The sequence below is a fragment of the Rhinolophus sinicus genome, linkage group LG09 (genome assembly GCF_036562045.2).
Source record: "Rhinolophus sinicus isolate RSC01 linkage group LG09, ASM3656204v1, whole genome shotgun sequence".
Lineage (NCBI taxonomy): Eukaryota > Metazoa > Chordata > Mammalia > Chiroptera > Rhinolophidae > Rhinolophus > Rhinolophus sinicus.
Genome location: NC_133758.1, coordinates 108,170,156 through 108,196,759, shown reverse-complemented (window position 1 = coordinate 108,196,759; position 26,604 = coordinate 108,170,156). Strand labels below are relative to the sequence as shown.

General features: G+C 42.5%; 1 protein-coding gene across 2 annotated transcripts in view; it reads right to left on the bottom strand.

The window, feature by feature from the left end:
• Positions 1-24,535, bottom strand: part of NPSR1 (neuropeptide S receptor 1) — a 106,233-nt gene extending 81,698 nt beyond the window's left edge. For both annotated transcript variants that reach the window (XM_019726369.2, XM_074340988.1), the window contains exons 1-2: positions 24,150-24,535; positions 7,828-7,960 (exon numbers count right to left, since the gene is read on the bottom strand). In XM_019726369.2, the coding sequence (XP_019581928.1) occupies positions 7,828-7,960; positions 24,150-24,293 (277 nt within the window). In that variant the 5' untranslated portion in view covers positions 24,294-24,535. The remainder of the gene's footprint in view (positions 1-7,827; positions 7,961-24,149) is intronic.
• Between the last annotated feature and the right edge of the window lie 2,069 nt (positions 24,536-26,604).

Below are 26,604 nucleotides of genomic sequence, written 5' to 3'. Positions count from 1 at the left end.
AACTAAGTATGCAATTCAAAACTCCAGGGAAAAAAGTGAATGAAATTGGCATGGGAAAGTGGTATTGAGCCTTGGACGCTTCAGCACTTGCCTGGTCTCACCACCCTGGCTGAACCCCTCAATTTTCTCTGTTTTCAGGTAATTAACAGGAAGTTTTTGAGGGTGAAGAATTCCATCGTTCATTAGTAAATTGCTCTCCAGAAAGGGCTTTGAGGCAAAGCTAATTTTGTTTACTAATATGAGAAGATTTGGCCCTTTCAGAAGAAGGAAGTTATTTGAATTTGTGCCAAAAAAAAATGTTTTCTATTTTCCTTTGTTGAACACTCAATGGGAGTTACTCTCATTACCTCCCCTTCATTATTGCATTTGAATAAAACAGACAAGCCAGTCTTGAGGATGATAAATGACTAATGAATTTTAATTGGCACTTTAGCTCATGAAATATAAACAGTCACTGAATTCATCCAGAAAATTGTTAGAATGGAAATGCTGAAAATTGCAGAGTGTACATAAAGAGCAGTTGGAAGATCTGGTTTCCTTCCATTCTCCAGGGGAATCCCACAGCTAAAATTCCTAACGGATATAGAGAAGAATTTGTTAAGATTTTTTTTTTAAAAGGATCAGAAATGTGGAGAAGAGGAAAGTTAAAACGTGCAAAATTGAAACACTTCCTCTATTCAAATGTTCTGGTTAGTGGTGTGTTCTTTGTTTTCATGAATAGATGAGTATTGCTCTAATGACTGTGGGGGAAAAGAAGACAAATTAGGTTTAGATTCTTCTGTGATACACTGGCTACCATGGAAGAAAATGCTCCTTTTTAAAATAAGCAAATTATACTTGATTATGTGTGTATCATTAACGGATGAACAGAGAGAATCTCTGCCCTGAGGAACTGGTTATGATTCTATAACTTTTGCAAGCCAATAAAGCTTTTGTTTCCAGGGAGGTTTAAAAACAAGACTCACTGTGCATCTCTGCGGGTGGCTTCTAGAACATTTGTCTCATGACATTTCCCATCATCTTTTAGTTCTGGTGACCTCAAAGGACGTTGGCCACTTTGAAAGCCACAGAAGAGTCTTTCTTTGATGCAGTATGTCTACATCTATAAACTTTCCTAAATCATAGATCAGATGTATTTATGATCACAAGGTTTAATTGGGAGAATATTCACTGTAGGTTTGCTGATGATAACCAAAATAGCCAACAACAGGAGTTTATCTACATAGTGGGGCAATCATCTAATGGGCCACCACAGTGTATGGACTGTGTGCAGAGTGCCAGCCTGCCACCAGAAGAGGTCGGAAGTACACAGCCTGGCACCCAGGAGGAAGCATTCTTAGAGCTGGGAAATGGGTGGTCAAACAGCGCTTCTTTGTCCAAACTTCTTTTTTTTTTTTAAATTAATTAATTAATTAATTAATTTTCAGTTACAGTTGACATTCAGTATTATTTTATATTCGTTTCAGGTGTACAGCACAGTGGTTACACAAGTATATCATTTATCCAGTGATCCCTCTGATTAGTCTAGTGCCGACCAGGCACTATACACAGTTGTTGCAATATTATTGATTATATTCTCTAGGCTGTACTTTACCTCCCCATGACTCTTCTGTAATTAAATTTGTGTTTCTTAATCCCATCACCTTTTTTATCTTGCCCCCCCCCACCCCAAGCCCGCTCTCCTCAGGCAACCATCAGTTTGTTCTTTGTATCTATGAATCTGTTACCATTTTGTTTGTTTGTTTCTTTTATCCTTTAGATTCCACATGTGAGAGCATATGGTATTTGTCTTTCTCAGTCTGACATATTTCACTCAGCATAATACCCTCTAGGTGCATCCATGTTGTTGCAAATGGTAGAATTTCATTCTTTTTTATGGCCGAGTAATATTCCATTGTATATATGTACCACATCTTCTTTATCTAAACATCTATTGATGGGCACTTGGGTTGCTTCCATATCTTGGCTATATTGTAAATAGTGCTGCAATGAACATAAGGGTGCATATATCTTTTCAAATTTGTGTTTGGGATTTCTTCAGATAAATTACCCAGAAGTGGAATTGCTAGGTCATAAAGTAGTTCTTTCTCAATAAGTAAAAGTATGGAAGACACTGTCTGCCAAAGCCTGCTTACTTACCTCTATTCTTTCATTCTTTCTTAGGAAAAGAAACCTGATTTTATTCTGTCCAATGGGTCCAGGTTAAAAACAAACAGCTTTTTCTTCAGTTAGAGGTGGCAAATGAACTGCAAGTAAAAATTAATGGGTGGGAGTTCTAGGAATGCCAATCAGGAGGAGGACGGATAGCGGCATGGTCCCCTCTTGCCCTCCCTCCTCTCTTCCTTCCTGTGAACTAGAACTTGGGCATGGTCGTAGAAGTTGTACCAGCTATCTTGACCCAAAAGTTATCCTTACCTTGAGCTGACCTTGAGGATGAAAGTATTTTTTTTCTTTGCTGTCAAAACATATTAGGCTTAGCTTTTTACAACTGATAACGTTTTCCTCATAAACTACATGTGATACATTCTTTTTTTTTCATTAAAGTTTATTGGGGTGACAATGGTCAGTAAAGCTACACAGGTTTCAGGTGTGCAACTCTGCAACACATCATCCATACATCACACTGTGTGTCTATCACCCAGAGTCAGTTCTCCTTCCATCACCATACACTTGATCCTGTTTACCCTCATTTACCACCCCACTCCCCGCCTACCCTCTGGTAACCACTAAACTATTGTCTGTGGCTATGAGTTTTTGTTTCTTTGTTTGTCTTGTTCCTTTGTTGCTTTCAGTTTTATATCCCACATATCAGTGAAATCATATGATTCTCGACTTTTTCTCTGTGAATAGAGAAGAAATATAGAGAAGCCTGAGTCTTCAGTGATAAGGAAATATATAATGAGTGCTGACCACATACCTCCAGAATTCTTTACATAAGATAAAAATAAATGCTTATAAACTTAAGCCATCATTATCTGGAGTTTATGTATATGTGGTTGTATCTAAGTCTAACTGTTCTACCGACTAAATAAATAAAAGACTAAATGTTCAAAAGAACAAATCAAAATGTTCTTCAAAGAATCACTCAAGGCTACCGGATGATAAGTCAGAGACTGTTTTCAGGAGGTGGGTCATGATGGAAAATGATATTTAATGAAGGATATTAGTATTGCCTTACCAGGAATAACTGTTAGCCCTTATTTTCCTCCCTCAGAGTAGCTAGGTAGAATATCTCTGAATTGAGTTTTCCAAATATTTGTGTCACTGATGATGTCAGTTGAATCGCATGATTTAAGAGTCAGTGTATATGAAAAAGCGTGGTCTCCTTCAAAGCAACACTTGAGAGCCAAAGACATATCTGGGTGAAGCCCATTGTCCTGAATAAAAGAGCAAGTCAGGTGAGGGAGGCAAAGAACCTCAAGTCTTTTGGTGAAATTTCACTCTTCAGCAAGTTGACGTGAAAGATTTTAAATTAATCATTTCATTCATTTTATTTCAATGAATGAAACCCTAGAGAGGTAGCATGAACAGCCAGCATTTATTGAACAATTACTCTGTGTCTCACTCTGTATGAGGCACTTCAGAGACCTTCTCTCATTTAATCTTCTCCACAAGTCTGACAGGTGTCCCCACTTTTTGGATTAGGAAACTGATATTCAGAGAAATTAAGTCACTCTCCAAAGGCACAGAGCTAGCAAGTAGAATTGCTGAGATTTAAACCTAAGTCTGAATAACCTAAAACATCGGAAAGGCAAAATGGTCATTCAATGAGGTGCATTTGTAGAAGTTTCTGTGTATTATTTTTGATCTACAGATGGGAATCTGTATATTCAGTGGGCCGACTTAAGTTATACACAGATTTTCAATCCCATGTTGTTCAAGAGTCAACTGTACTTTAAGGAGTGATTTTGTACAGTAGTTGGTAGAAGAATAGATACTTCGAAAAGATCATACTCCCTTCAGAGTATTGATTAAAATAGAAAACTACAAATGTTGCCAGATAAGGTCCTTTCCAAAATTTGGAGCCAATAAATTTTGTTTGCCTTTATAAAAACTCCAAATGCTTACCCAAAGGATTTGAAGTAGAAAAGTTTGAAATGGGTGAAATTTGTCCTCAGTGACATTGCCCACTTCCCCACCCTTTACCATCTATTGCCCCCAGGACGCTTCTCTTTCTATGAGCTCTCAGAAATTCATTCACATCAGGAGGCGATGAACAAAGTGAGGCTTGTAGTAATTGTTCAGAATATTTTCACTTTAGCAAGTCAAAGACGTGGTTCTCCAGTGACAGACATTGCAGCTAAAGTCACTGGCTTGAGAGCCTTTGGGATGGGGCAGGAGGACTTTCGGGGTGCTGTCCTACGTGGGTAGTTGTCTGCTAGTGAGGCAATCCTGGTGCTCACTGTGGAGGCTGGAAATCCAGTCAACTGGTCCGCTCCAAATATTTTCAACTGCATCATAGCATTTTCAAACATCCTTTGAGATTTATATTTTGCTCTACATTCTCCTGCCTCTAGTTACTTTTATATTCTAGCTGGTCAATCCAACTTGTTTATTCAATACATTGGCACTAGAATCTCACTTTTGCTCCATCTGACCAGGTTTTCATTATCCGGAGGTGGTTCCGAATGCCCACGGATTACTCACCCACACATTGGCCCCTTGGGGACATGCATCCTCTAATTATTAGAAGCTCAGGATTGGAAGAAAGACTGCTTGGGCTTGAATTTCTGGTCTACCGCTCACTGCATGAGCCTTAATTTTCACGTCTGTGTAAAGGGGATTGCGGCAGGGCTAGGTGGTAGGACTATTGCCAGGATTAAATGATATAATCGACATAAAACATTTAGCACAGAGGCTAGTCCGTGATAAGCATTTAGTCAAGTTAGCTTCCAGTATTGTGGCCTCGTCTGCTCATGACTTTCCCCACCACTCCATGTAAACCCCTGGTCCACTGGACACACTGAATTTTACCATCTCTGCAGTATTCACCTGAGAACTTCTTGCTTCGTGAACTTCTTCCTTCCAGCTGTTTTGCTCAGGTGTCCTCACTAACCCCACCTTAAGACTCTGTGGGGCCCTCTCATTCCTGGCTGCCCTCTACTGTCTCTATGTTTTTCTGACCTATGCTGCTTTCTTTGCTTTCTTTAGCCACGGTCTCTGTGGTCTAACCCTCTCAACAAGTTCAATGTTCTTGCTTTACTGTGTTCCCATGTTCTTAGCAAAACCTGGTCATGGATTAATTTAAGTATCTGTTTTCTTTCTACACCTTGGGGCTCCACACAAAAGGTGATGGTAGCACGAATGAAGCTTGCAAGACAAAGGAGGCCAGGTTCCTTTGCACATTTATGTTATCTGCTCAACTCCTGAAGGCATTTGAGAATGCAACCCCTCCTCTATGTTGAGGTGATGTGTTTTGCAGATAAACTTTTACAGAAACAAACTACATAAAGGGCACTAATCAGAAGTATATGATTTGGTGAATTATCACAAAGGGAGCATATCCCTGTGACTATCATCCAAGTCAATAAATAGAACATTTCTAGTACCAGAAGTCCTATCTTCATTCCCCACCCCCCACCTCCCAAAGCAAATGCTAAGACAAAACTTGTCCTAAGATAAATACACATTTATCGGGGAGCAAACGTTGAAAAGTGACACAAAGCTGGAGCAAGGTAAATCGAGAAGTTTCCGGTGGTAGCTGAAAGTTTTGCAAATATATAATATTCAATTTTAAGATATTTGCTTTTCTATGATGCAGTCTCCTTTGGTTGCTGGGAACATTTGGTAAAGTCTTTTAAACCTAGAAAGTCAGGTTTCTTTGGATGATTTTAAAGAAAATAAACAGGAGTGGAGGATGGGTCAGCATGGAATAACAAAACAAACTACAAACTAACTAGGGCAGGTGAGATGCCCATGAGAGACAGCTAGAATCCAGTGGCATTAGAGAGCAAGAACCAGAACTGATGAGGAAGAATGTTTGTCCAGAGGAGTTGAAGAAATCTTGGGGAGGAGTATAACCTGGGACAGGGAACGCAAATCAAATTTGCATGAATTTCAGAGAATAGTATCCTGAGTGACACCCGAGTAACCTTTCTGGACTACTCTGCTCTCTTACTAAAAGATCTGCGATCATGGCGAAATGGAAATGGAGGGCATGTTAATATCTTAAATTAGAAGTTAGTTCACTCTTAGACCCTTGGCAAAGCTTACCTCTCCAAGAATTCTTCATTCTAAAGACTCCTGATCTGACCCCTTGAGTTTTTCCAAGAGGGAATTAACAAATGAGAAACAGACTATGTAGAACATTCATGAAAAATCAAGTCCAGGTTAATACAACAGACTATGGATTTGAATAGAACACACAACTTTTCTCTTTGACAATGGACGGTGACATTTCAATTATTCCTCTATTGGTTAATTTTGACAACACTTTAAATTCCAAGATGATATCCTTGACACCTCTAAATTCTCACATTCTAAAAACACAGTTGGCTGTATAGACTATCAGTCACAACATGGTAATTGAGAAGATATAACGAAAGTAAGTTATTACACCCTCATCCAGGGATTTGCTGGATATTCCTAATTACCTTTCCTAAGAGTGAAAAATGGGGATCCTGTTTGAAAGAAAGATCGAAGGGATTTTCTCCCATCACATCACAAGTCCCACCTTTGTGACTCAGGCTCCCTTTACCACCTCTATTTCTTAGTAGTGCTTTGTTTTTCACCCTGGTCACTGTATCCCAGCTCAAGCAGATGGGTTGCTACTCTTTGCTGGGGTTGGGGAGGGTTGTCAACAACACATGGCTGAGGTTCTCTTGTAAGTTACAGTGTTGTATTTTTCATATATTGTGGCTCAAGACTAAATTCCCAAGAACACTCCACTGCTGCCACAAAGTATATCCTGATAAGGTTGAAATGTACCAGCCTTTTCTGATAGTTATCTACCATTGCTGCTTGTTTGCACTTAACCCTTAACCCTTTGCATTTTCTGTACAATCTGATTCAAATTAAACTCACATGACAGCCACCATGTTCCCAGAGCTCAGGACTCCACGCCTGTCTTAGGCTGGACCCTCTGGGAATCGCATCTGCCCACTACTTTCTCTGGCCTGTGGAATGGGACTGGCTCCTTTGTTACATTTTCCTCTTGAACATGAAACCTACCAGTTTGAACTCAACCCGTCTCTGTGGGGGTCTTTCTTTCACAAATTATTTTTTAACATGAGACTATTTCACCATTCCCCCTCCAGGTGTGATGCATTCACACTTCAACTGCGCTGGCCATTCCCCAAACCCCCATTTAAGTATCCTAATCCCGGTCATTATCTTATGTCCTTATACCATGCACAGCAGTGGTACTTCGCAGCACTTATATTTCAAAAGCAATGCTGATAGACTTAAATCCACAAAGTACATGAGTCTTCACATTTATTATTGAATAGAGATAACCCTGGTCCATTTTCTGGGATCTATTCTTTAAGGTCATAATATGGAATGATATGGTAATACCACATTAGTGAGCTATGGTGCATAGGGAGAGTGGAACCCTGTAGAACACTTTGGTGGCTCAGCTATTGGTATTTTCAAATCTGTTGTATAGTGTGTTATTTTTATAATGGACTCTTATGGATATTTAAATGTTAAGTGTGCTGGAAGAAACATTCAAATATGGGGTTTATGTTCCTATAGAAGTTACTCTCAGACTTGCCAATGCTGTTTGGACAGACAACCTGCCATTTCCAGTGGTACAGTCATTGAAAGTGAGAAACCCTAGGAAATTTGCACACAGCTCATTCCCCTCTCACTTGCACAGTTACTTACCTGTGATGGCCAGTTGAGTCACAAAGAAGGTCATTCTCGACTTCCTCTTCCTCCTCCAAGTGGAGAACAGCACGATGGAGTTTCCAACCACGGTGAAAACAAAGAGGACCCACAGAGTTATCAACTGCTCAGTCTGTGAGAAACAAAGCAACAGAAAGCCGTCATACCATGAGGACCAGGGTACTTTACAGCAGGCAAGCTTCAGGCTTTGGGGCTGGAATGTCTCCCTCCCGGCCTCACATCCCCACCTGCCAAGGCTCTGCTTTCAAGAGACCAAAGACACGTGGTCCTTATTTACACCGATAGCAGTGGGAATTGATGCAACTTAAGAAAAAAATCTATTTGGAAATATATGTCAAGAGACCAAAAAAGTATATATACTTTGGCTAAGAAATTTTAAGTCTATGTGAAAGAATTCAAGCTGTGAAAAAGAACACTATAATCGCAAAGATGTGTATATTTATTGTGAGAAGAAATTGGCAATTGTTTAGAGATAAGGAGAGTTAAGTAAATAAGACACTTCAATTCAGTGAACTATTATGTAGCTATTAACAATGACAGCCATGAAAATTATGTATCAACCTTTAAAATGCTTATGTTAAGTGGAGAAACATGATAAAATTATATATTGGGTATGATTACAACTGCAAAATTATACATGTAGGAAAAAGACTGAAGTACATTAAAATGTTAATAGTGGTTATTTTAGGGTGGTGTGATGATAGGTTATTTTACTTTTTCCTTTGACAGAATCTTATAATATAGTAATATTCAAGTTCCACTGAATAATGTATAATTAGTAAAAACGGAAATAAAGCAGGACTGCTACTCATTTAAAATGCCGAATCATTCATAATGTTCCCCACAATTCCTTCAAATGGAGCTTTTCATCTGTTTAAAGTCGGTAGTACAGAAGAAGCAGAGGCCCAGGGCCCTGGGGGAGGCTGAACAAAGTGACGAGGCAGGTCCAGCATGCGTGTGTCACCTTCCACTGGGAGAGCAGTCTTTGCTCAGGCCACATGCTTTTCCTCTGGTCTTGTTCTGACGAGGGATGGCATTACTCTGGATGTTTTGTTTCTGTAGCAGTCTAGATTTGGGTGGCATCCAGGAAGCATCAGGAATGGAAACTAATGCTTATGAAAAGGACGATTCTGAGTGGAGTGAGGAAACAAGTTTTCCTGAGAGAACGCTGTCCTTTGAGAAAGATGGACAACCCTTTGCTCTCAGGAGCGGATATAACAGGGAGCGCTTTTGACATATCAGGTTGATGCTCTCCATTCAGTAGCTGGTGTGTCGGTGGTGCCATATTAAATAAGTGCTTTGAACCTGGACAACCTACCTTTTGAAATTGAAGAGCAACCTGGGGAACTCTGTGTGAAACTCGGTGGCTTGGAAGTCTCTGTTAGCAGAGGTCTGAATGACGGTGATGCTGATGGATAGTCCAGCTGAGGGCCAGGGTGGGGATGAAGCTTCCGTGTCCCCACTGTAGTCCTAATATGCTGTGCTGTCAGGGAAGACGATGGTGCCCTGGGGTATGTATGCTTCAAGAAAAGATGAGCGAACTGGTAGAGTGGCAGGTATGGGCATGCAAAGCCCTTTCAAGCCCTGCTGATGTGCAAATGAGAGATTTTTGAAGATTTTCTCCTGTTTCTTTCAGTGACTCTGTTGCCTAGGAAGAAATGTTTTGATATTTTAAATCAATTTCTTTTTGTTGAATTACAGAACACTATCACGTCCAGCAAATTTTCTCAGCCTGTGTAGGGGGTGTTTGTGGGGGGGGGTATTTCCATACTTGTCCAGTACCAATTCGATGTCTGTTGAACTCTTTCAGCCTCAGAGGAAGAAGCAAGGGAAAAGTTAGGATGCTGTGATGTTCTTCAGATAGAAAAATCCAGATGTCCATGGTGAGTGGGGGTTAAGTGATGTCTAGAAGCAGACAAAGAAGGAGGCCTGCTTCTCTGCTGGTGACAGTAGGTTATCAGGAAGGTAGTGCATACAGGGCTGTTTTTCTGATGGAGACTGTCTTCTTCAGCACCATCCATGGCCCTGCCCAGCTGCCCACATCCCTTTAGCTGGGAGAAAGCAGTTGGTCTCCTCTGTGAGGTCCGCAATCTGCTCGCTGGAGGTCTGCTCCAGCCTCAGCCTCTGGACTCTACACAGTGGAATCCCCCTGGAGCCAACCTTCCCTCCACTGATTCTATAGGGAGATTCTTAGTTCATCTTAAAACTTACTTCACGGTAAATGAGTCTGTCTGCCCTGCCCTCTGAACGCCTTCCCTACTCTACATCTGATAGAGTTCCTCCAATTCCTGAGGAGGCGGGTGTCAACCTTACCTATTCTCTAGTCACACAGAATTTTTTTCTAGTAAAATTACACTCTGAAGGCCTTTGGAATGAGGATTGGAAAGAGGAAGACAATGGGTCAAGTGAACTCCGGTAATTTTGAACTAGAAGTCAATGTTTATTCCAGATTACAGTGTTCCTCCTGCTCCCCTTCTCTCATGTCACTAACTACCTGTGGTAAGTTTTGTTGGGCTACATTTCCAGAAAAGCAGCACCGAAACAGATCAATGGTTTATTTCTCACATGGCACGTTGGTGATTATGCTGTTGGAACCAAAATTAAGATTTCCAGAAATCCAGTTTCTCTCTAAGGGAGGAGCCCTCAGGCCTCCAAGTGGACATGGAATGGCTGCTTTCTTCATCTTTGTATCGCTCAATCCTGATGCAGGCACCCTATCTCCTCAGAGTAGGGTTGGGGCTCACATCTGCTCTGCTGGGAGCAGAGAGTGAGAACCATTGCAAATCAGATTACCCTGGGAGAGGTAGCAGGAATTGGAAGTCGGGCCTCAGGAGGGCTGGAGCAGTCAGGGCTGAGCCTTTTCTTAGCTGCTGGCGATAACTCTGCTTTGGGCTGGCAGACCCAAGGCACCTGTAAACAGATCAGTTCTTCTTGGAAGTGGATGATGTCGATGGGGCAGGCTGAGCAAGTCCTGTGAAATCTGCCGTCTCCTCTCACTTTGGAATTGTCTGTTGGAAGACAATCTCATCTTACCTCATAGGCGTCAGGCAATTTCCACATGGAGGAAGTCCCCCTACCCTTGCTTTCTGGAGTCTTCCTAAGAGCCATGTTGATTTATTTGTATTTTCTATTAATTCATTCAACATCAATTAATGGCCTACAGTGTAAAGATGTTGGCACTACAAGGGAGAATAAAACATGTGGATTTTGTAAATTGTCCTCAGCTGAGTTTAGATCCTGTTTCATCAAGTAGGGTCATCAAGTATGAAAACACTCAGTTGTAAGTGTTTCTCCTTTATTCGTAGCATTCTTACCCATGCACGCACATACACATAAGCACACAGAAATCCCAGGGTGATGTGAGGATTTGGAGAATTATGGCAATTGGGAACTGGGGAAACAAGTTCAGGGGCATCTGAGCATCACCGTCAGGTGAGTGGTTCCGTGGGAAAGTGGGTAGGCTTTGATGCCAGCCTGACTTGGGATCAGCGTGTTTGCTACTTGCTCATGTGATAGCATTGCTAAGTGATATCCTCTCCGAGCCTATTTTCTCATTTATACAAATGAAGATAAGAATAAAATCTGCCTCAGGATACTTGAGATAAAACATGAAGACAGCATGAAGACAATGGAGATTTCTAGTTCAGTGTCTGAAGCATAGTCTACACAACAATAAAAACTGGTTTATCGCCTGCCTCAGTTTCATGGGCTGCATATGGGTTTGAGAAGTGATTTATAAATACCTCATGACCTTTGAAGAATGATGCTTGAATTCACCCTGTTCATCCTATTTTCAGTTCCAATCTATTGGAATTTCACCTGAGCCTAACAGGCATTGCACCTCTACCCCCTACCCCCAGGTACGGGATGGTGTCCCAACACCAATTGTCAGAACTATTGCAGAATATAGTTGGGGAGTAAATGCCCCCTAGTGGTCACGTGAGGCAAAATTCCATCTAGATGCTCAATACTGAGCAGAAGAGGTGAAATTTGCAATTTTTCAGTGATTAAAGACTAGAGTGTTTTCCACTCAGTTCCGTGGCTGCGGGCTCGTGTCTAATTGGTTTTCCACTTCAAGTTACTGAGACCATGCAGTGACTTCAGCTCTCTTGAGATCGGAAAATTCCCACCTGGGACTTAGAGGGATGAATCGAAGTGTTCCCCTTGGTGATGCTGGTGCTGCCTCAGGGCTGTTACCTGAGGTTTGACTCCAGGGGATGCACTTCCAGGGCCAAAAGGATGCCCCTGAGGGCAGGCATTAGGTCTGGGTCACCATTCCAGGCTGACATTCCGTCTTCCCTTAGAAGGTGCTTAATAAATATCTGGTGGGTGAATATATGCTTAGTTACAAGTGCAGGGCCACATGTAAGGATCATAGAAAAGGTTATTTGATATGAGAATTATCTCAGGAAGTACAGGACATGTAGTTGGGTGACTCTAGTTGAAACTGGATACGTCAGACTTGCCTGGAGAGGAAGATATGATTTATCCGAACCCGAGGAATAATGATCCTCTTTTCCAGTGCAATTCTGGAAACTGGGAGAAAAAAAAATGCCTAAAGGATCTTGAACAATTGTAGGGTGAATGGGAACTAACATTATCTGAGTGACTCACATTAATCCAGCACCTGACTTACTCAGTTTGTACTGTACAGTCCATGATGGATTGTCATGTGCTAAGCATTGTTTGAGACACTTTCCTTATTGCTCACTTCATCATAACAACCTGACCAAAAAGATGTCACTGTCCTCAGCCTTACAGGTAAGAAATGGGGCTCAGAGCAGTTACTAATCTGGAATTCCTGGCTCATATGTGGGGCAGCTGGGGTTTGAGCACAGCTTTGTTTGACTGTAAAGTCCATGTCCTCATTACTGCAGTGGTTTTCTGCTCCAATTTGGGGCCAGAGACAGTGAAGTTGCCTCATTTACTTTCCGTTTTCAACTGGGAAACAAATCTTCATTTTCCTTCCGACCCAAAACTTGTCTGAAGCTGGGTTTCTGGAGCCGGGTCAGTTTCATGACTGTTTCCGCCAGGACTGAGCATAAAGTCAGTGCTCTCAATATGTGACTGAATGGATGGACATTGGAGCAATGTGCGTCCACACGCCAGTAATCATAAATGTCACACAAGATACAGCTGCACCATATGGCCCCGGGAGCACAGAGAATTCTATACCCTTTACTTTTTCACGGTTCATTTTAAGATTATTGTTATTTCTGTGATGTTGAAGGTGAACATCTCAAATACAGCAAAGAGCAAATATATCTTCCTTCCCAACAGAGGAAATGAAGTCTCAGTAAGGTTATAATTCAGCCTCAGTTCCCAGCGAGCAGTCAAAGAAACTCTGCTGTCCTGTCACTGAGACCTGGGCGCCACCTCTCTGTCACAGCACCCAGTCTCTGAGGCTGCTCAAAGCCTCATTAATTTGTGTGCATGAGTTAGAAATATCCAAAGCAAAGATCTTCAAATGTCTAATTCCATTGAAGGTGACTCACCATGTAGCACAAGGAGCAGACAAGTTAAAGTGAGACAGGTAGGAACAGAGAGCAAAGCTTTGGATTCCTTAATTAGACTTGCGGGATGAGACACGGTCACCGGCTCTGGAGACCCCTGGGTAGGAACCATGTCCAAACAGCTGGGAACCTCTCATTCAGGGCTTGGTCCCAACTTCTCTCTGTGTCTCGCCCCACCTGCTGCTTCAGAAACACTGCCAGGTGGTAACAGCAAGTAACAGTCAACCAGGAGGCAGGGAGGTAGGACTGGGCTTGCTCAGGAGGCTCACCTCGGCCTCTGCCCCAGCTCCTCCTGACGATGCCCCTTTGGAAAACCTACAATGTTACCACCCTTTCTGGGAACACAGCTCAGAGACACTCTTGCAAATACAGTTGAATTATGGTCATCACAACCATCTGTCTGCATTCCCTTTTCTATCTCTTTTACCTAGAGCTACGGGAATTCCATCTTGGATTACCCAGGATAGGCTTTGTTTCTAATATTCAATTATGAAAACATATAACAAGGCTTTTTAATTAATTACTATTACAAAAAATAAAACAATGCTATAAAGCTACACATAAGAGTGGATGTTAATTGAAGTTTTATATTTTTGTAAAGCTTTTCATATCATTACAGGTATCCAGAAGGGGAATGTAAGTTGCATCCTCTGACTAGGGGCTGGTGGGATGAACTGACAGGGGGCCTCCTGTGTGAGGAATAGTGAATGTGAATGGGATGGGAGGTGCTGTCACAGCCTGGGTCTGTTGAGGTGGATGGCAGTTCTAGATAGTTGTGGGTTAAGTGTCACTCTGTGAATTCTCACGTAGTACATTAGAGGAGGGAGGCATTTATCCTGAGGGGAGAACCTTGCCATATGTATTTTGGTGTAGAAATGATACTCAGGCCAGAAGTGCGAAACTTGAAATCATGCTGCTGTGAACATGATTACATTGGTTTGCATTCTGTATAATCAAGCTCAACCAACATTTATTGAGAATCTAGTAGTTAAGTTCAATATACTGTGGGGATATTAGGAAGGCTAAGACAGGAGCTCATACATAGTGTGATAGTGGAGGCATAGATGTCAACAAAAATTTTCAATGTGACCCACTGTAAGGGAGATATCGTAGATCTCAAAGAAAGGATATGTGGTAGAACTTGGGGAGAGGCTGGTCATGGTTGGTCAAAAGATATAGCCTATAGAAATTAATATGTGAGTTGAGTCTGAAAAAATGAGAAGTAGCCAAGCAAAGAAGCAGGGTGTCTGGCAAAAGTATGAGTGAAGGCAGAGGGTGAAAATCTTTCAGGATAATGGGGACAGATAGGGGTTGCCCATGAACATTAGGTGGTTGCGGAGCAGAAAAAAGCTTACAAGGAGAAATTGAACCAATTTCCTAAAAATCAACTATTTCAGAAATGGGGCAAGGACCACCCTGGGTCTTTGTCCTGAGTTAGAAGAACTTGCTACCAAGAGAAGATTCTTCCCCACGTGGGATTTTCTCCCATTGTCTTCATTGCCTGAACTGTCTCTGCCCTACCTCTCCACACCATCATCACAGGTGGCAGATTACAGCAGCTTTAACACCTTCAAACTGGGGCTGAACAGGGAAGTGACTGACAGCCTAACATGTATTCCTTAGTTCCAGGCCATATTAAATAACTACATCAGGTCTTCCTACTCTGACCAGAAAGGGTTAATTATTGGCCTGGAGTATTTCATCATTACTGCCATGGGTCATAGTTCATGTTTAATTAGCTGTGTTAATTTCCCACTGCCTAACTGTTCTCATTGCAATCGGAATTGGGTGCATGGGACTCCATTTGCATAAGTGTCTGATTCAGCTTTCTGGTTACTAGTGAATCCTCAAATGTCACCAGAAACAGAAATGCCAGGGGCCCACATTTGTTTTATAGATCAAAAAACTACACTTGTTTTTTCCAATGATCCATATAATTAAAAAAATAATCCCGTGGGAATTTGTGCTTTTTGTTTGATTGTTTGTTCTGGATGTGCTAGTAAACAAGGTAAGGTGAGAGGAATCTTTTCCCCGAGGGCTGATCACAGCTCAGATCCTGATACTTTCAATTTATAGTTTTTAGTTCATCCGGGAGGTTCACAATAAGTAGCTGAAAGAAACCTGGGGGAGCTAGCAAATGAAGAGCAGACGCACCTGTGAGGCCAGGGCACAGAGGTGAACATCCTCGTAAGGGACAACAGGTGTGGGAAAGGGGCACGAGAGGGGCTCAGGGCGAGGACTCAGGAAGAATGTCCTAAATTGAAGTGTCCAGCAGAGAGGAGTCATGTGTGACTGCCTGATTGGGGTCCTAGTAGACAGGGCTGGATCCATTCACCCCACTGAAGACGAGCCTATTGTCCACAGACGGTGCCCTCTGTCCTGTGTAGCTTGCAGCAGATTTGTGTGGCTGAACTTCTACCATCAGGCATTGAAACACATAAATGAAGAGAAGACATATGAATGTTAATGTGCTTTTCCCTGTACCTGCCTGGTGGCTTCGGGCTCAGTGGTGATGGTCTCCAAGCCTCACCTGCGGAACCAGAGCTGGTAGCATAGGAAGCGGGACACACAGACCTTGGATGTTGTTTGCTTTAGGTCTAAAGATCTGTCTACACATGCTTCCCCTCCACTGTAGCTTGCCGTGGTGTCAGGGACTCCCCCAAATCATGCTGTCTTTACCAATCCAAACTTAATGGCTTATAGAATAAGGAGTAAGACTCCATCCGCTCTAAACTGTTTACATGAAAGCATTGAGCCTTTAGGAAAAAACTTGCTATGCAGATTGTTTCTCGAAAGGCTCTTTTGTTCAACAAAATATTTATTGACCATTTAGCTACGGTGTAGCAAACACTAGGCTAAGGGTAGTGAGATCTAGGGCTGCCCCTAAAGGACTGACTCCTAGTGCGTGTGTGTATCTGTGTTTATGTGTGTGTGTGGGCATGCGTTTATGTGTGTAGGCAGACATGCATGGCAGGAGATGAATCGTGTCGCACAGAGATTGGTTGTGCTTTGTGAGTAGAAGGGTAGTGATGGTGTTGGATGACTGAACGAATCTGAAGGCTGCACAGAAGAGGGGGAAGTGAGGTTAGATGAGATATCAGAAGAGAATGGTGTGAGAAAGGCACTTCTGCCCAAGGTGAACAGAAACTCATTTCCTTGGAGTATGGTGACATATTCAATGCAGTGTGGTACAAGATGTGAGGTTAGGAGCAGGGACGGTGGTCGGCTCAGACGGTGAAAGGCCGGCAGGCCAGGCTGAAGAGTTTGGCTTGTATCCTGCAGAAGGTGAAGATCAAACCAAGCTTTAAAACAGTGTACTGTGTTCCCACTCAAAGGGTGTTCAGTGAAGCCACATTTCTCATGTCCATCAGCTAATTCATTCTTGCCAATGGATTGGAGTCCAAGTCCTGTGTCATTTAACGCCAACACAGATAAGGGAAGGTTTGGAAACCCCTTGTTCTAGAACAAGTGACCTGCTTACACCTATGACATGAGAAAAAAATAAACCTTTGGTGTGTTCAACCATTGAGATACAGGGGTTCATCTATATTGTTGCAGAACCTAATCTATCCTGACTAAAATCGGCAGAAGAATCATATTTAAAAAGTTTTTTCTTTCCTTCCTTCCTTCCTTCCTTCCTTCCTTCCTTCCTTCCTTCCTTCCTTCCTTCCTTCCTTCTTTCCTTGTTTCTTATTTTATGTTACTTTTTGGGAAGTTCACTTTAACTTCTGTTAGACTTCACGTTCACATGTGGTTAAAAGAAAACAAAAATGTGACTTTAAACCCTCCTAGAGCTGAAGGGAGGTTCAAATGAGATCATGTGACATCATGTTGTTAGCTGTAAAGTGCTGACTAGAGTGAGAGATCCATCATTTTTAGGCAGCCATCAATATTGCCAAAATGAGAAAGAAAAGGACCCCGATTACTCCTTAGTGACTTCATCATGCTGGTTTTGCTTTCTCGTGGCCCGGAAGGTCTTTTTTGGTGCACAGAAGCCCATTCTTTCTTTCCCTGGATAGGGCATCATTTTCCATTTCTGGAAACAACCCTTCATGTGTTGGGCCATTAAGCTTGTCTAGATAAAAATTAGACATTATATCAGGATGATAAAATGAGAAATGGAATCTTCTCTAAATATTTTATTCTATATTTTTTATGGTCTAATTGAAAGAAAAGAAACAGCTCAATTCACCATCAGTATTTGAGGATGTAATGCCTATTGAGGCAGTCCTGGAGAGTTTCAGCCTGCAGACATTTCTCTTAGAGTCTGCAGAGCTTCTTCCAAACAGACGATGACAACTCATCACCTCTCAGGAAGGAGCTTTGGGAAAAGAGTGAAAGAACTAATTCCTGGGGATATAATAGCTCACCTTTACTGAACACTGTACTCCAGGACACGCCCTGTTATTAAGAGCTTCACAAGCATTCAGTCACTTAACTTTTCATGACCACCCTCCAAGGGACATTCAGTTATTGGTATTTCTTGGATGAGCAAATCAAGGCACAGGCAAAAGCAAACTGCCAAGGTCACACAGCCAGATAGTGATGGCACTGGGACTTGACCCCAGCAGTCTGTGTGATTAGAGCCTCTGCCTCACAAACATGATGAAGATTGGAGCCCGGGTTTACCTGGGGACGACTAGGCTGCACTTCCTATAGTCAGGTGGACTGAGGAACCCAGAGAGAAGCTCAGCTCAGGCACAGAAAAATAAAATTACATTTCTTGTCCACTTGAGTTCATGGCTCAAAACATTCCTACCCCCTATATCAACAGGAAATTATTTCAAGGATGTCTGGATGACATTTTGAAATATTAATAGATGGGCTCTTTCCTACTTGCTTAATAAAACAGCCCCAGCCAGGCAGTCAGAGAGCTTTACTCCATGTGTCCTCAGGGTACAATCTTTACTCTTTCAATGCAGACGAAGAGAAAGAAGTCAGAGTCAGGCTTTCAAAATGCCTCATGGAGGATATCATAATAGCACGAAGAGAAATAGCTTTTTTGCCTTGGAAGAGGATGTGTCTTTTGAGCATTCACAGCAAAGAGCCTAGAATAAGAAGTTTGGAAGAACACAGAGTGATCACTTCCCCACGACAGAGAAAGTAGGCTGAGGGAGATGGGATTGTTAGATGGTACAAGAGTGGTACAGGATGTGAGGAAAGCTAGACACTGATGAGAAGATATTATATTGCCACCTCCACAGATTAGCACAAAAAGAGAGGAAGAGACAACTCCTGCTAACTTTGGGAGCTCAGGATTAGAAGGGTGCTTCCTGTATCAGAACCAGGAATGGCAGCTCCTGGGAATTTTCCCAGCCATCATTGCGTGGGAGTTGTAGGATGGCCACCTGGTCAGAGAAAGGACCAGAGACAACAGCACTTTATTTTCTGCTGCCCAGAACTAGGAGTGAAGAGGAGAAACTTTTCATTCCCTTTAAGGACACAGAAATCTAGCCAGGATTGAGAGAGGGAAAGAGGGAGCTGTGAGCACCTGTGTCCCCGAAGAAAATGTGACAGAGGGACACTGCGGCAGAAAGCAGTGCAGATGGGCCAGATGGGGATCCAAACAAGGGTCTGGAACCAGGAGGACCACTTCTGAAGGCCAGAAGGAACTCTTCGTCTCAGCTGGTGCCAACTTGCACGGACCCCTCCCTAGGCTGGGCCCCTCCCTCAGCCCCACCACACACACGTGAACACGCTACAGAAGTACATCCCCTTAGAACTTAAGTCTCAAGATGGGAAAGCCCTTCACAGGCTGAAAAACTCTGTAATGACTGAGTTTACTCAGAAGTAAGCAAGGTCATGTTTCCTGCCACCAGATGTATTAGTTACACAGAGAGAAATTTAGTTGATGAAGTTTTCCTTGTTTATAACTAGAGCATACTCCTATGACTTGGGAACTAACTGCATGATGATTTTGTGGAGCTAAGAGGCAATGTCTGAGCCTTTGTCAATGACACAGAATGAAACTGGACATGGTGGACTTGACCGAGGGTAGGGGATTCGAAAGTGGTGTGTCAGGTCTGTGTGGCAGAAACAGGCAGTAAATAGCAGACCTTTAATAATTATTTCACTGAGCAAATCTCCTAGTCATTTCCTTATCAACAGCTGCACTATTCAACTTGCAGAAACTCAAAATGAACATACTGAGTGGAAGTAAGTAGAAGAGGACAAAATACATGCTGTAAATGCAAGACCCCTTGTTATAACTTGCAGGTCAGGGATCAAGAGCTCCTGGGTTCCAGGAAAAGCATCACTGACATTGTCCTGGGCAGGACGAGAGATCGGCAAGTCCCAAAGGGATGTGATGGCAGGAGAGGAGGGTTCAGGGAAGCAGGCGAGTGGGCATAGAGGAGTTGAAATTATAGTCACTGAAGGTGAAAATGCTGGTACTCAGTAGCTAGAATCAGTCCTTTGAAATAAATCTCCAACCTAAATGTGAAAACAAGCATAGTACAGTATACTTAAGCTGCTTAGATTGAGCTCTTGCGTCAAGCCTAGTGTGAAATAATTGGGACATGGATTGAACTGGAATTTGCTTCTGTTGTATTAATGGAGGGAGGATGTGCTAGGAAAATTAACAGGAAGACAGCAGGCAGGGAGAATGAGCAAACAAGGGGAACAAAGTGTGTCCAATCACCCTCAAGCACTTAGAAGCTACCATTTACATATAAACAATAGTTAGACTAATTGCATATCATTTGTAACTACCACTAAAGGAGATTTTCAATAAAAGATTGTCATTAGGTAATATTTAGCAGTCTTGGTTTTTATTTCTCTCCTCACCTAAGAGCAATAGAACTGAGCTCATTTGCATTATTTTATCACTTCGGCAATTTACTAATTGAAACAGGTTCCCTCCCAGTTGCTTTGAATTAATGTTATTATCATTAAGAATCAGAGATTTTGGAAATACTGCTGGTGGAGTCACTGGCAAAGTTAAAGGCTATTATGAAGAAGCTATTATTTCATCTCTGTTTTCTGCTTGGACAGCTCTACATTCAGGTGCCCTATGCACTTTCTGATAAGCCAGGTCCCATCCTCCTTGCAAACTTCTGGTAGATTCTTGAAGCCCATATAATTCCTTAATGCTGGGGTTTAGGAATTCAGGAGGTAAGCTGGGTGGGACTGTGAAAGTAGGAGAAATTAGAAACGATGAAGGAAACCAGGGCCTGACCTGAGGACCTTGAACCCAGGACTACGTAGTGTCAGTCCCGTGAAGTTCATGAGAGGAAGAAGGTGGTGAACTCATCCCGCCCCCCCACCCCCGCCCTCTCGCTGTTATCCAATGACGTGCTTAGGACAGCAGAGCAGGTTAGAGCAGTGGGAAGCAGGGCGACAGTTTGGGGTTGGCGATGGGAAGGAAGAAAAGGCTTTCAGCCTGTGAAAGAAGAATTAGTAAGATCTAGACAGGGATAACTTGTCTTCTGTCAAGAGGGCTTTGGGGTTCAGAGGAGAACTGGAGTGCTAGGAGGAAACTAATTAGAAGCCCAGGCATGTAGACTGAGGCAAGACAGCTGAGACTAGGTAAGGCCGCGATGCAGTGGGTACAGGTTCCCCAGGGCTAAACCAGGTAGGGGGTACCAGTGCATGATACCACAACTAATTCCCACTGAGATCTATAATTTGCCTTGGTCACGATGGCTTAGAAATGAGATCAGGATGAGCTGAATGTATCTGCAGAGAAGGACTTTGGTGAGTACAGCTGGTAGAGACCAGGCAAGGCACAGGTTGATCTGTGGAGTAGCAGTTAACAAGGCCCCCCGACTCTGTCACTGAGAAAGCAAGCTTTCTGCTGCCCAGTCTGACTGTAGGCAATTGACAGAAACAGAACATCACACTTCATTTCTATAGTAAATGTTTATTGAGTATGCCCAGGGTGCTGCTGGTTTCTGGAGAGAATCTAAAACAAACATCAAAGAGCTTAATGACTGTTACACATTTACCTGACACATATTGAAATAGCAGTTGAAGTCAGAGTTGGATTAAGTGGCAAGGAGAGAAGTACACTCCATGAAACTACTGGAACTCAGAGGAGGGGTGAGTCAAGGGGGGCTTCATGGAGGAAGCAACCCAAGACGGGCCTTAAACAGTGGGTAGAATTTAGACAAACACAGATGAAGATGGAAGGCAATTCCAGATGGAAGAATACACCATGGGTTGTGAGAATTAAATGAGATATTTTACAGAAGTCATTTAGAAAGACTCCCATCACCAAGATAGCCCACAGAAAAACAAGTGTATGGCTGTTTCATTATTAGTGCTGTTACCATTTTTATTTTTATTAAATTTGTACTGCTTTTGGTAAAGGCAATGGGGATTTAATGGGCATTCTTGGAAGATAGTAAAGAAGCACAATTCTGACTCTTGTTGAGAAGTATGTGGGATAAAAGCATCACAGTAAACCAGGCTTCTGTTTGTTTTGTTTTTTAATCAGAACTGTTTCTGCATCAAAACTGCTTGTGGCTCAAAGGGGACCATGGAAATAAGTGACACTAAGTCGTTTAAGCTGGGTTCCCACAAACACCACTATTGACTGCTGTGTAACTAAAATCACTATTTTTTGTTGTTGTTGTTGTTTGTTTGTTTTTTAGGTAACATTTATTAGGAACCTGCTAAGTTCTGGGTACTGTTTTATTATTATTATTATCATTATTACTCTTATTATTACTAGTTTCAGGTGTACAAAACAATATAGTGATTAGACATTTATATCCCTCACATAGTGATCACCCCAATAAGTCTATTACCCATCTGACACTATACATAGTTATTAGAATATTATTGACTATATTCCCTATGCTGTACTATATATCCCCATGACTATTTTATAAAAATTATAGTTGACATTCAATATTATTTTATATTAGTGTACAGTATAGTGGTTAGACATTTTCATAATTTATGAAGTGATCCCCCCGATAAGTCTAGTACCTATCTGACACTATACACAGTTTATACAAAATTATTGACTATATTCTCCATGCTGTACTTTATATGCCTGTGACTCTTTTGTAACTACCGATTTGTACTTCTTAATCCCTTCCCCTTTCTCACTGTTTTTAGTCAATGCTTGCATCTCTCAAAAAATGAAATGGAATCTTCTAAGCTCCTGACCACACATCACTCCTTCCTTTCTGCTTCTCTCTTTGTCCAGTGGTCCAGTTGTTTGATGGCAGACATATCACTAGGAAAGAGATAAGAATGATGTGATTCTCTTCAGTGCCTAGAGACCATTATCTGCTAGGACAGAGTACAAATTCTCGTAGGGAGAAAACGGGGATTTGTTTGTCCGAATATTAAAAACATCTCCTTAGGAAGTGCATTCAAAAAATGGCAAATAAGGTTTCAGCTGAGAGAGATTATTGCCTGAGTCTCAGAACAACTGCCTTATTGCCCATGATTAGCCCTTTGCCATGGCCAGTCTCTCTTCATTCTGTTTGCTGTCACGTTCTATAAATATCAAAGAGGCGGCAGAGGCTGCATCACTCACAGGAGCCCAGTGCCTCCTGGGTGCACAAAGCCTGCTTCTCCAAGGTAGAATCTCTGGGTCTGCAGGCTGATTTTACAGAGGGGATTGTTCAGTCAATGGTAAATGGCAACAAACTCCAATTTCAGTTGTCTATTTACTGTTGTGGAGCCAGGTAGCTTGGCTGCACGGGCGCATGCTTTAGGGGGTGGTCCCTAGGGACTGTGTCCCGTGAAGCCAGTCTAAGTGACTTACTCGGGCTCTGCTGTTTTATAAGAGTGTCTTGATCCTTGAGGAGTGTGAGGCTGGCTCTAGGGACAGATCCCTGCGGAAAGTTTCATTCTTAGTGTTTGCATGGAAGCAAAGCTTAAGTAGAGAGGTGGATGTTATAGTAAATCTACCTTGTTGAGTACAAACCAAATTACTTCCAGAACACCAAAGAGGGTTAAAAGAAAAACAAAAAAACCCTGCTAGAATTTTTCTCGAAATAGTTTCCTTTATGGCACCAAGGACCACTTTGAGACCTGGGAATTATTGCAATGACTGAATGCATCACCGGACAGCATGTGAAATAACCTGACATTCCAAGCATTCTGACCCCAGAAGCAGGAAACTTGTCTTCCAGATGCCTGGTTTGTTCCTGACACAGTCTTGTAGCAGAAGAGGGAAGTGTTAGTTTAATGAGGATCATTGCCTCCACATGACTTTTAGATACTTTCAAGGTGAAAACTCATCTAACTCTTGAACTTTTATTTGTTCTCGGAGACAACTTGTTGCAAACAGTGGCACTGCTCACTCCAGTCCAAGAATCTATTCCCCACTGATAGTGCAAAGAATCAGGAAAGAAAGTGTGGTCCTTCCTTCCTTCTTTCCTTGCTGCTGTATCTCTCCTGGCATCAGGCACTGTCCTAGGGGGTGTGGGCTTTCATACCTCTGGCGTTTCTGGCAAAAAACTGACAGCAATAACCCCTAAGAGTCACAGACCTTCCTAGCACTACCACAGGATTGATTAAACGTGCTTTCACCAAGGAAAGGAAGAAAAATTTGAAAATCATGCACTCATGAATGTTACTCACAATTCACATATTTTCGGTAGCAGCAGGAGAAGAAAAAGACCTGTATTTATAAGAAACAATATAGGTCTTTGCACGGTATAAAAAACTTGTTGCTTTTCCTTATCAGTTTTTTTAATTTATTCTTTTTAGTAAAGAAAATAAACTGCACCCATGTACAATGTTAGCCATTACCCTTTAACTGGGTCTCTTAAATTTTATGGGTTATTTAAAATCGGTGTTCAGAATGGAAGGCAGGCCCCTTACCTTAAAGGAGTAGTAGAAGGAGCCCCACTCCTCTTCCTCCTTTACTTCCGGGAAAGTTGTGGGGAAGCAGAGGACTGCATGAGAATCCAGCATCTGTGTGGTCCCCTTGGAATTGGGGCTGCCCTCTGTGAGGTTGGCTGGCATGGCTCAGGAGGCGTTGAGCCTGGCTGTCCCTGCACCCTCAGCCGAGGAACGATCAGGCTGCTCCTGAGAGCCCGGCAGCAGCCACACCTTCTCTGCCTCCCAGGGCTTCCGGCTGGAGCTCGGCTGAGCAGAGGCACAGATCCCTCCCGGAGCCCACCTCACTGAAGAGCTCTGCCTGACGACGGGGAGAATCCACGTGCTGCTCTCTCCTCAGCAGCTGTGATCCAGGAGCTGGCACAGCCTCATCACCCCACAAGCCCGCCCCGGGCCCCGGCCTCATCTCAGGAGCAGATCAGAGCCCACTGCAGCCAATCCATGTGACTCCCTGGACAGGCCTCCCTGCCCACTTGTGCTTTCTGTAACTTCCAGAATGGACCCTTGCCACCCATTCTTTCCTCCAGTTTCAGCAACAGTGGAATTTAGACTAATCAGCAGGTAGAGTAATTGAGGTCCTGTTTGCATTTCTGAAATCAAATCATAATTATGCATTGTTTCAGCTGGGCTGCCCTCCGGCTTAGAATCCTCAACCAGCCATTTACTTCGTAGCCTGCACATTAGTTCAGTAAACATCAGCAAATAGCATATTTGTATTTCACACCTGTGGTTCTAGTCTAGTTTTGCACAGGGCAGTCCTCTGAGAAGCCTAGGGTCTGAGTTTGTCAATAAGCCATGATGCCTTGTAATGACTGGAAATGGTGCCCGGTAAATACTTAATGCCTCAACATCCTTTTATTTGATATCCAAAACCAGTCTGTGAGGGAGGCAGGGAATGTGTCCGTATGTTTCCATTTTACAGCAGAAAAGACTGGCTCTGAGAGGTGGAGTGACTTGTCCAAGATCCCAAAGCTGGTGATGGAAACGATATGATAACCCATGTCTTCAGAAATTCCTAGACAGCAGTGCTTTTGCTGTAACATACACGGATTTGCACCAAATGCCAAGTGCCTATGGAGGCATGAAGTTAGCATGTTAGCAGGTCAGGTATAAAATAGGAGCTAAGCTGCTTGTATTGTATCCAAGCATAGTACTGGTTACTTACATTGAAAATGCTCTGTGAGCCAATGTGCACAGCCGTTGGTTAGTGACACCTGGTCTGAGAAGTTTAGTGATCATCATGAAAGACTGTGGCTCCATGAAGTTTCCTGGGGAAGCGTTAGCATAATCCAGGCAGCACGAAAAGGAGCCCCAGAGAGTCCACACAAGCGAGAGGGGCATTGATGGGTCACAGGACTTAGAGTAAAACCACAAGACACCTGCCAGAAAGGCTTAAACCCTAAAGAGGGGAAAGACCATGTGTTTTTGGGAAGGGTGTGCGAGACATACGAGGTCGGACAATTAAGTTCGCCAACTCATCCTAGACAAAGTGATTCATCCTAGAAAAAAGATATTCATTGCTGAGTATCACTATGGCCCCCTTCAAGATACTCCCCTTGGGAAGCTATGCACTAATGCCAGCACCTAGTCCACCCTTCAAAACAATTCTGGAACTCTTTTTCTGGAATGGCCATCAGAGCTGTCGTCATATTACACTTGCTGTCCTGAATGTCATCAAAATGTCTTCCTTTCAATATTTCCTTTATCTTCGGGTAAATAAAGAAGTCATTGGAGGCCAGATCAGGTGAACAGGGAGGGTGTTCCAATACAGTTGTTTGTTTACTGGCTAAAAACTCCCTCACAGACAATGCTGTGTAAGCTGGTGTATTGTCGTGATGCCAGAGCCATGAATTGTTGGCGAAAAGTTCAGGTCATTTAACTTTTACATGCAGCCTTTTCAGCACTTCCAAATAGTAAACTTGGTTAACTGTTTGTCCAGTTGGTACAGATTTATAATGAATAATCCCTCTGATATGAAAACAGGCTAGCAACATCGTTGCAACAAGTTCGTGAACTTAATTGTCAGACCTCATAGAAGTATCACACACTAGTGTAGTGATATAAATTGGTGCACACGCTTTGGAAAACGTTTTGGCAGTGCTATGTAAAGCTGAACACAGGCCTGTTCTGTGACCCACAGTTTCACGGCCAGGAACATAGCCAACACAAATGCGTACTTAGGTTAACCAAAAAATGTAAAGATGAATAGAGCACTTTTGTTTGTAATTGCCCCTAACTGGAAACTACCTAAGGGCTCATCAACAGTAAAGTGGATGAAGAAATTGTGGTATATTCAGACATTGGAAATCATGCACTAATGAGAATGAGTGACCTACTATTGCAAGTAACAACATGTGTAAGTCTCAAAGTTATAAATTTTGAATTACAGAGGAGTTGGACACAACAGAATGCATAGTGTTTTATTTCATTTATAGAA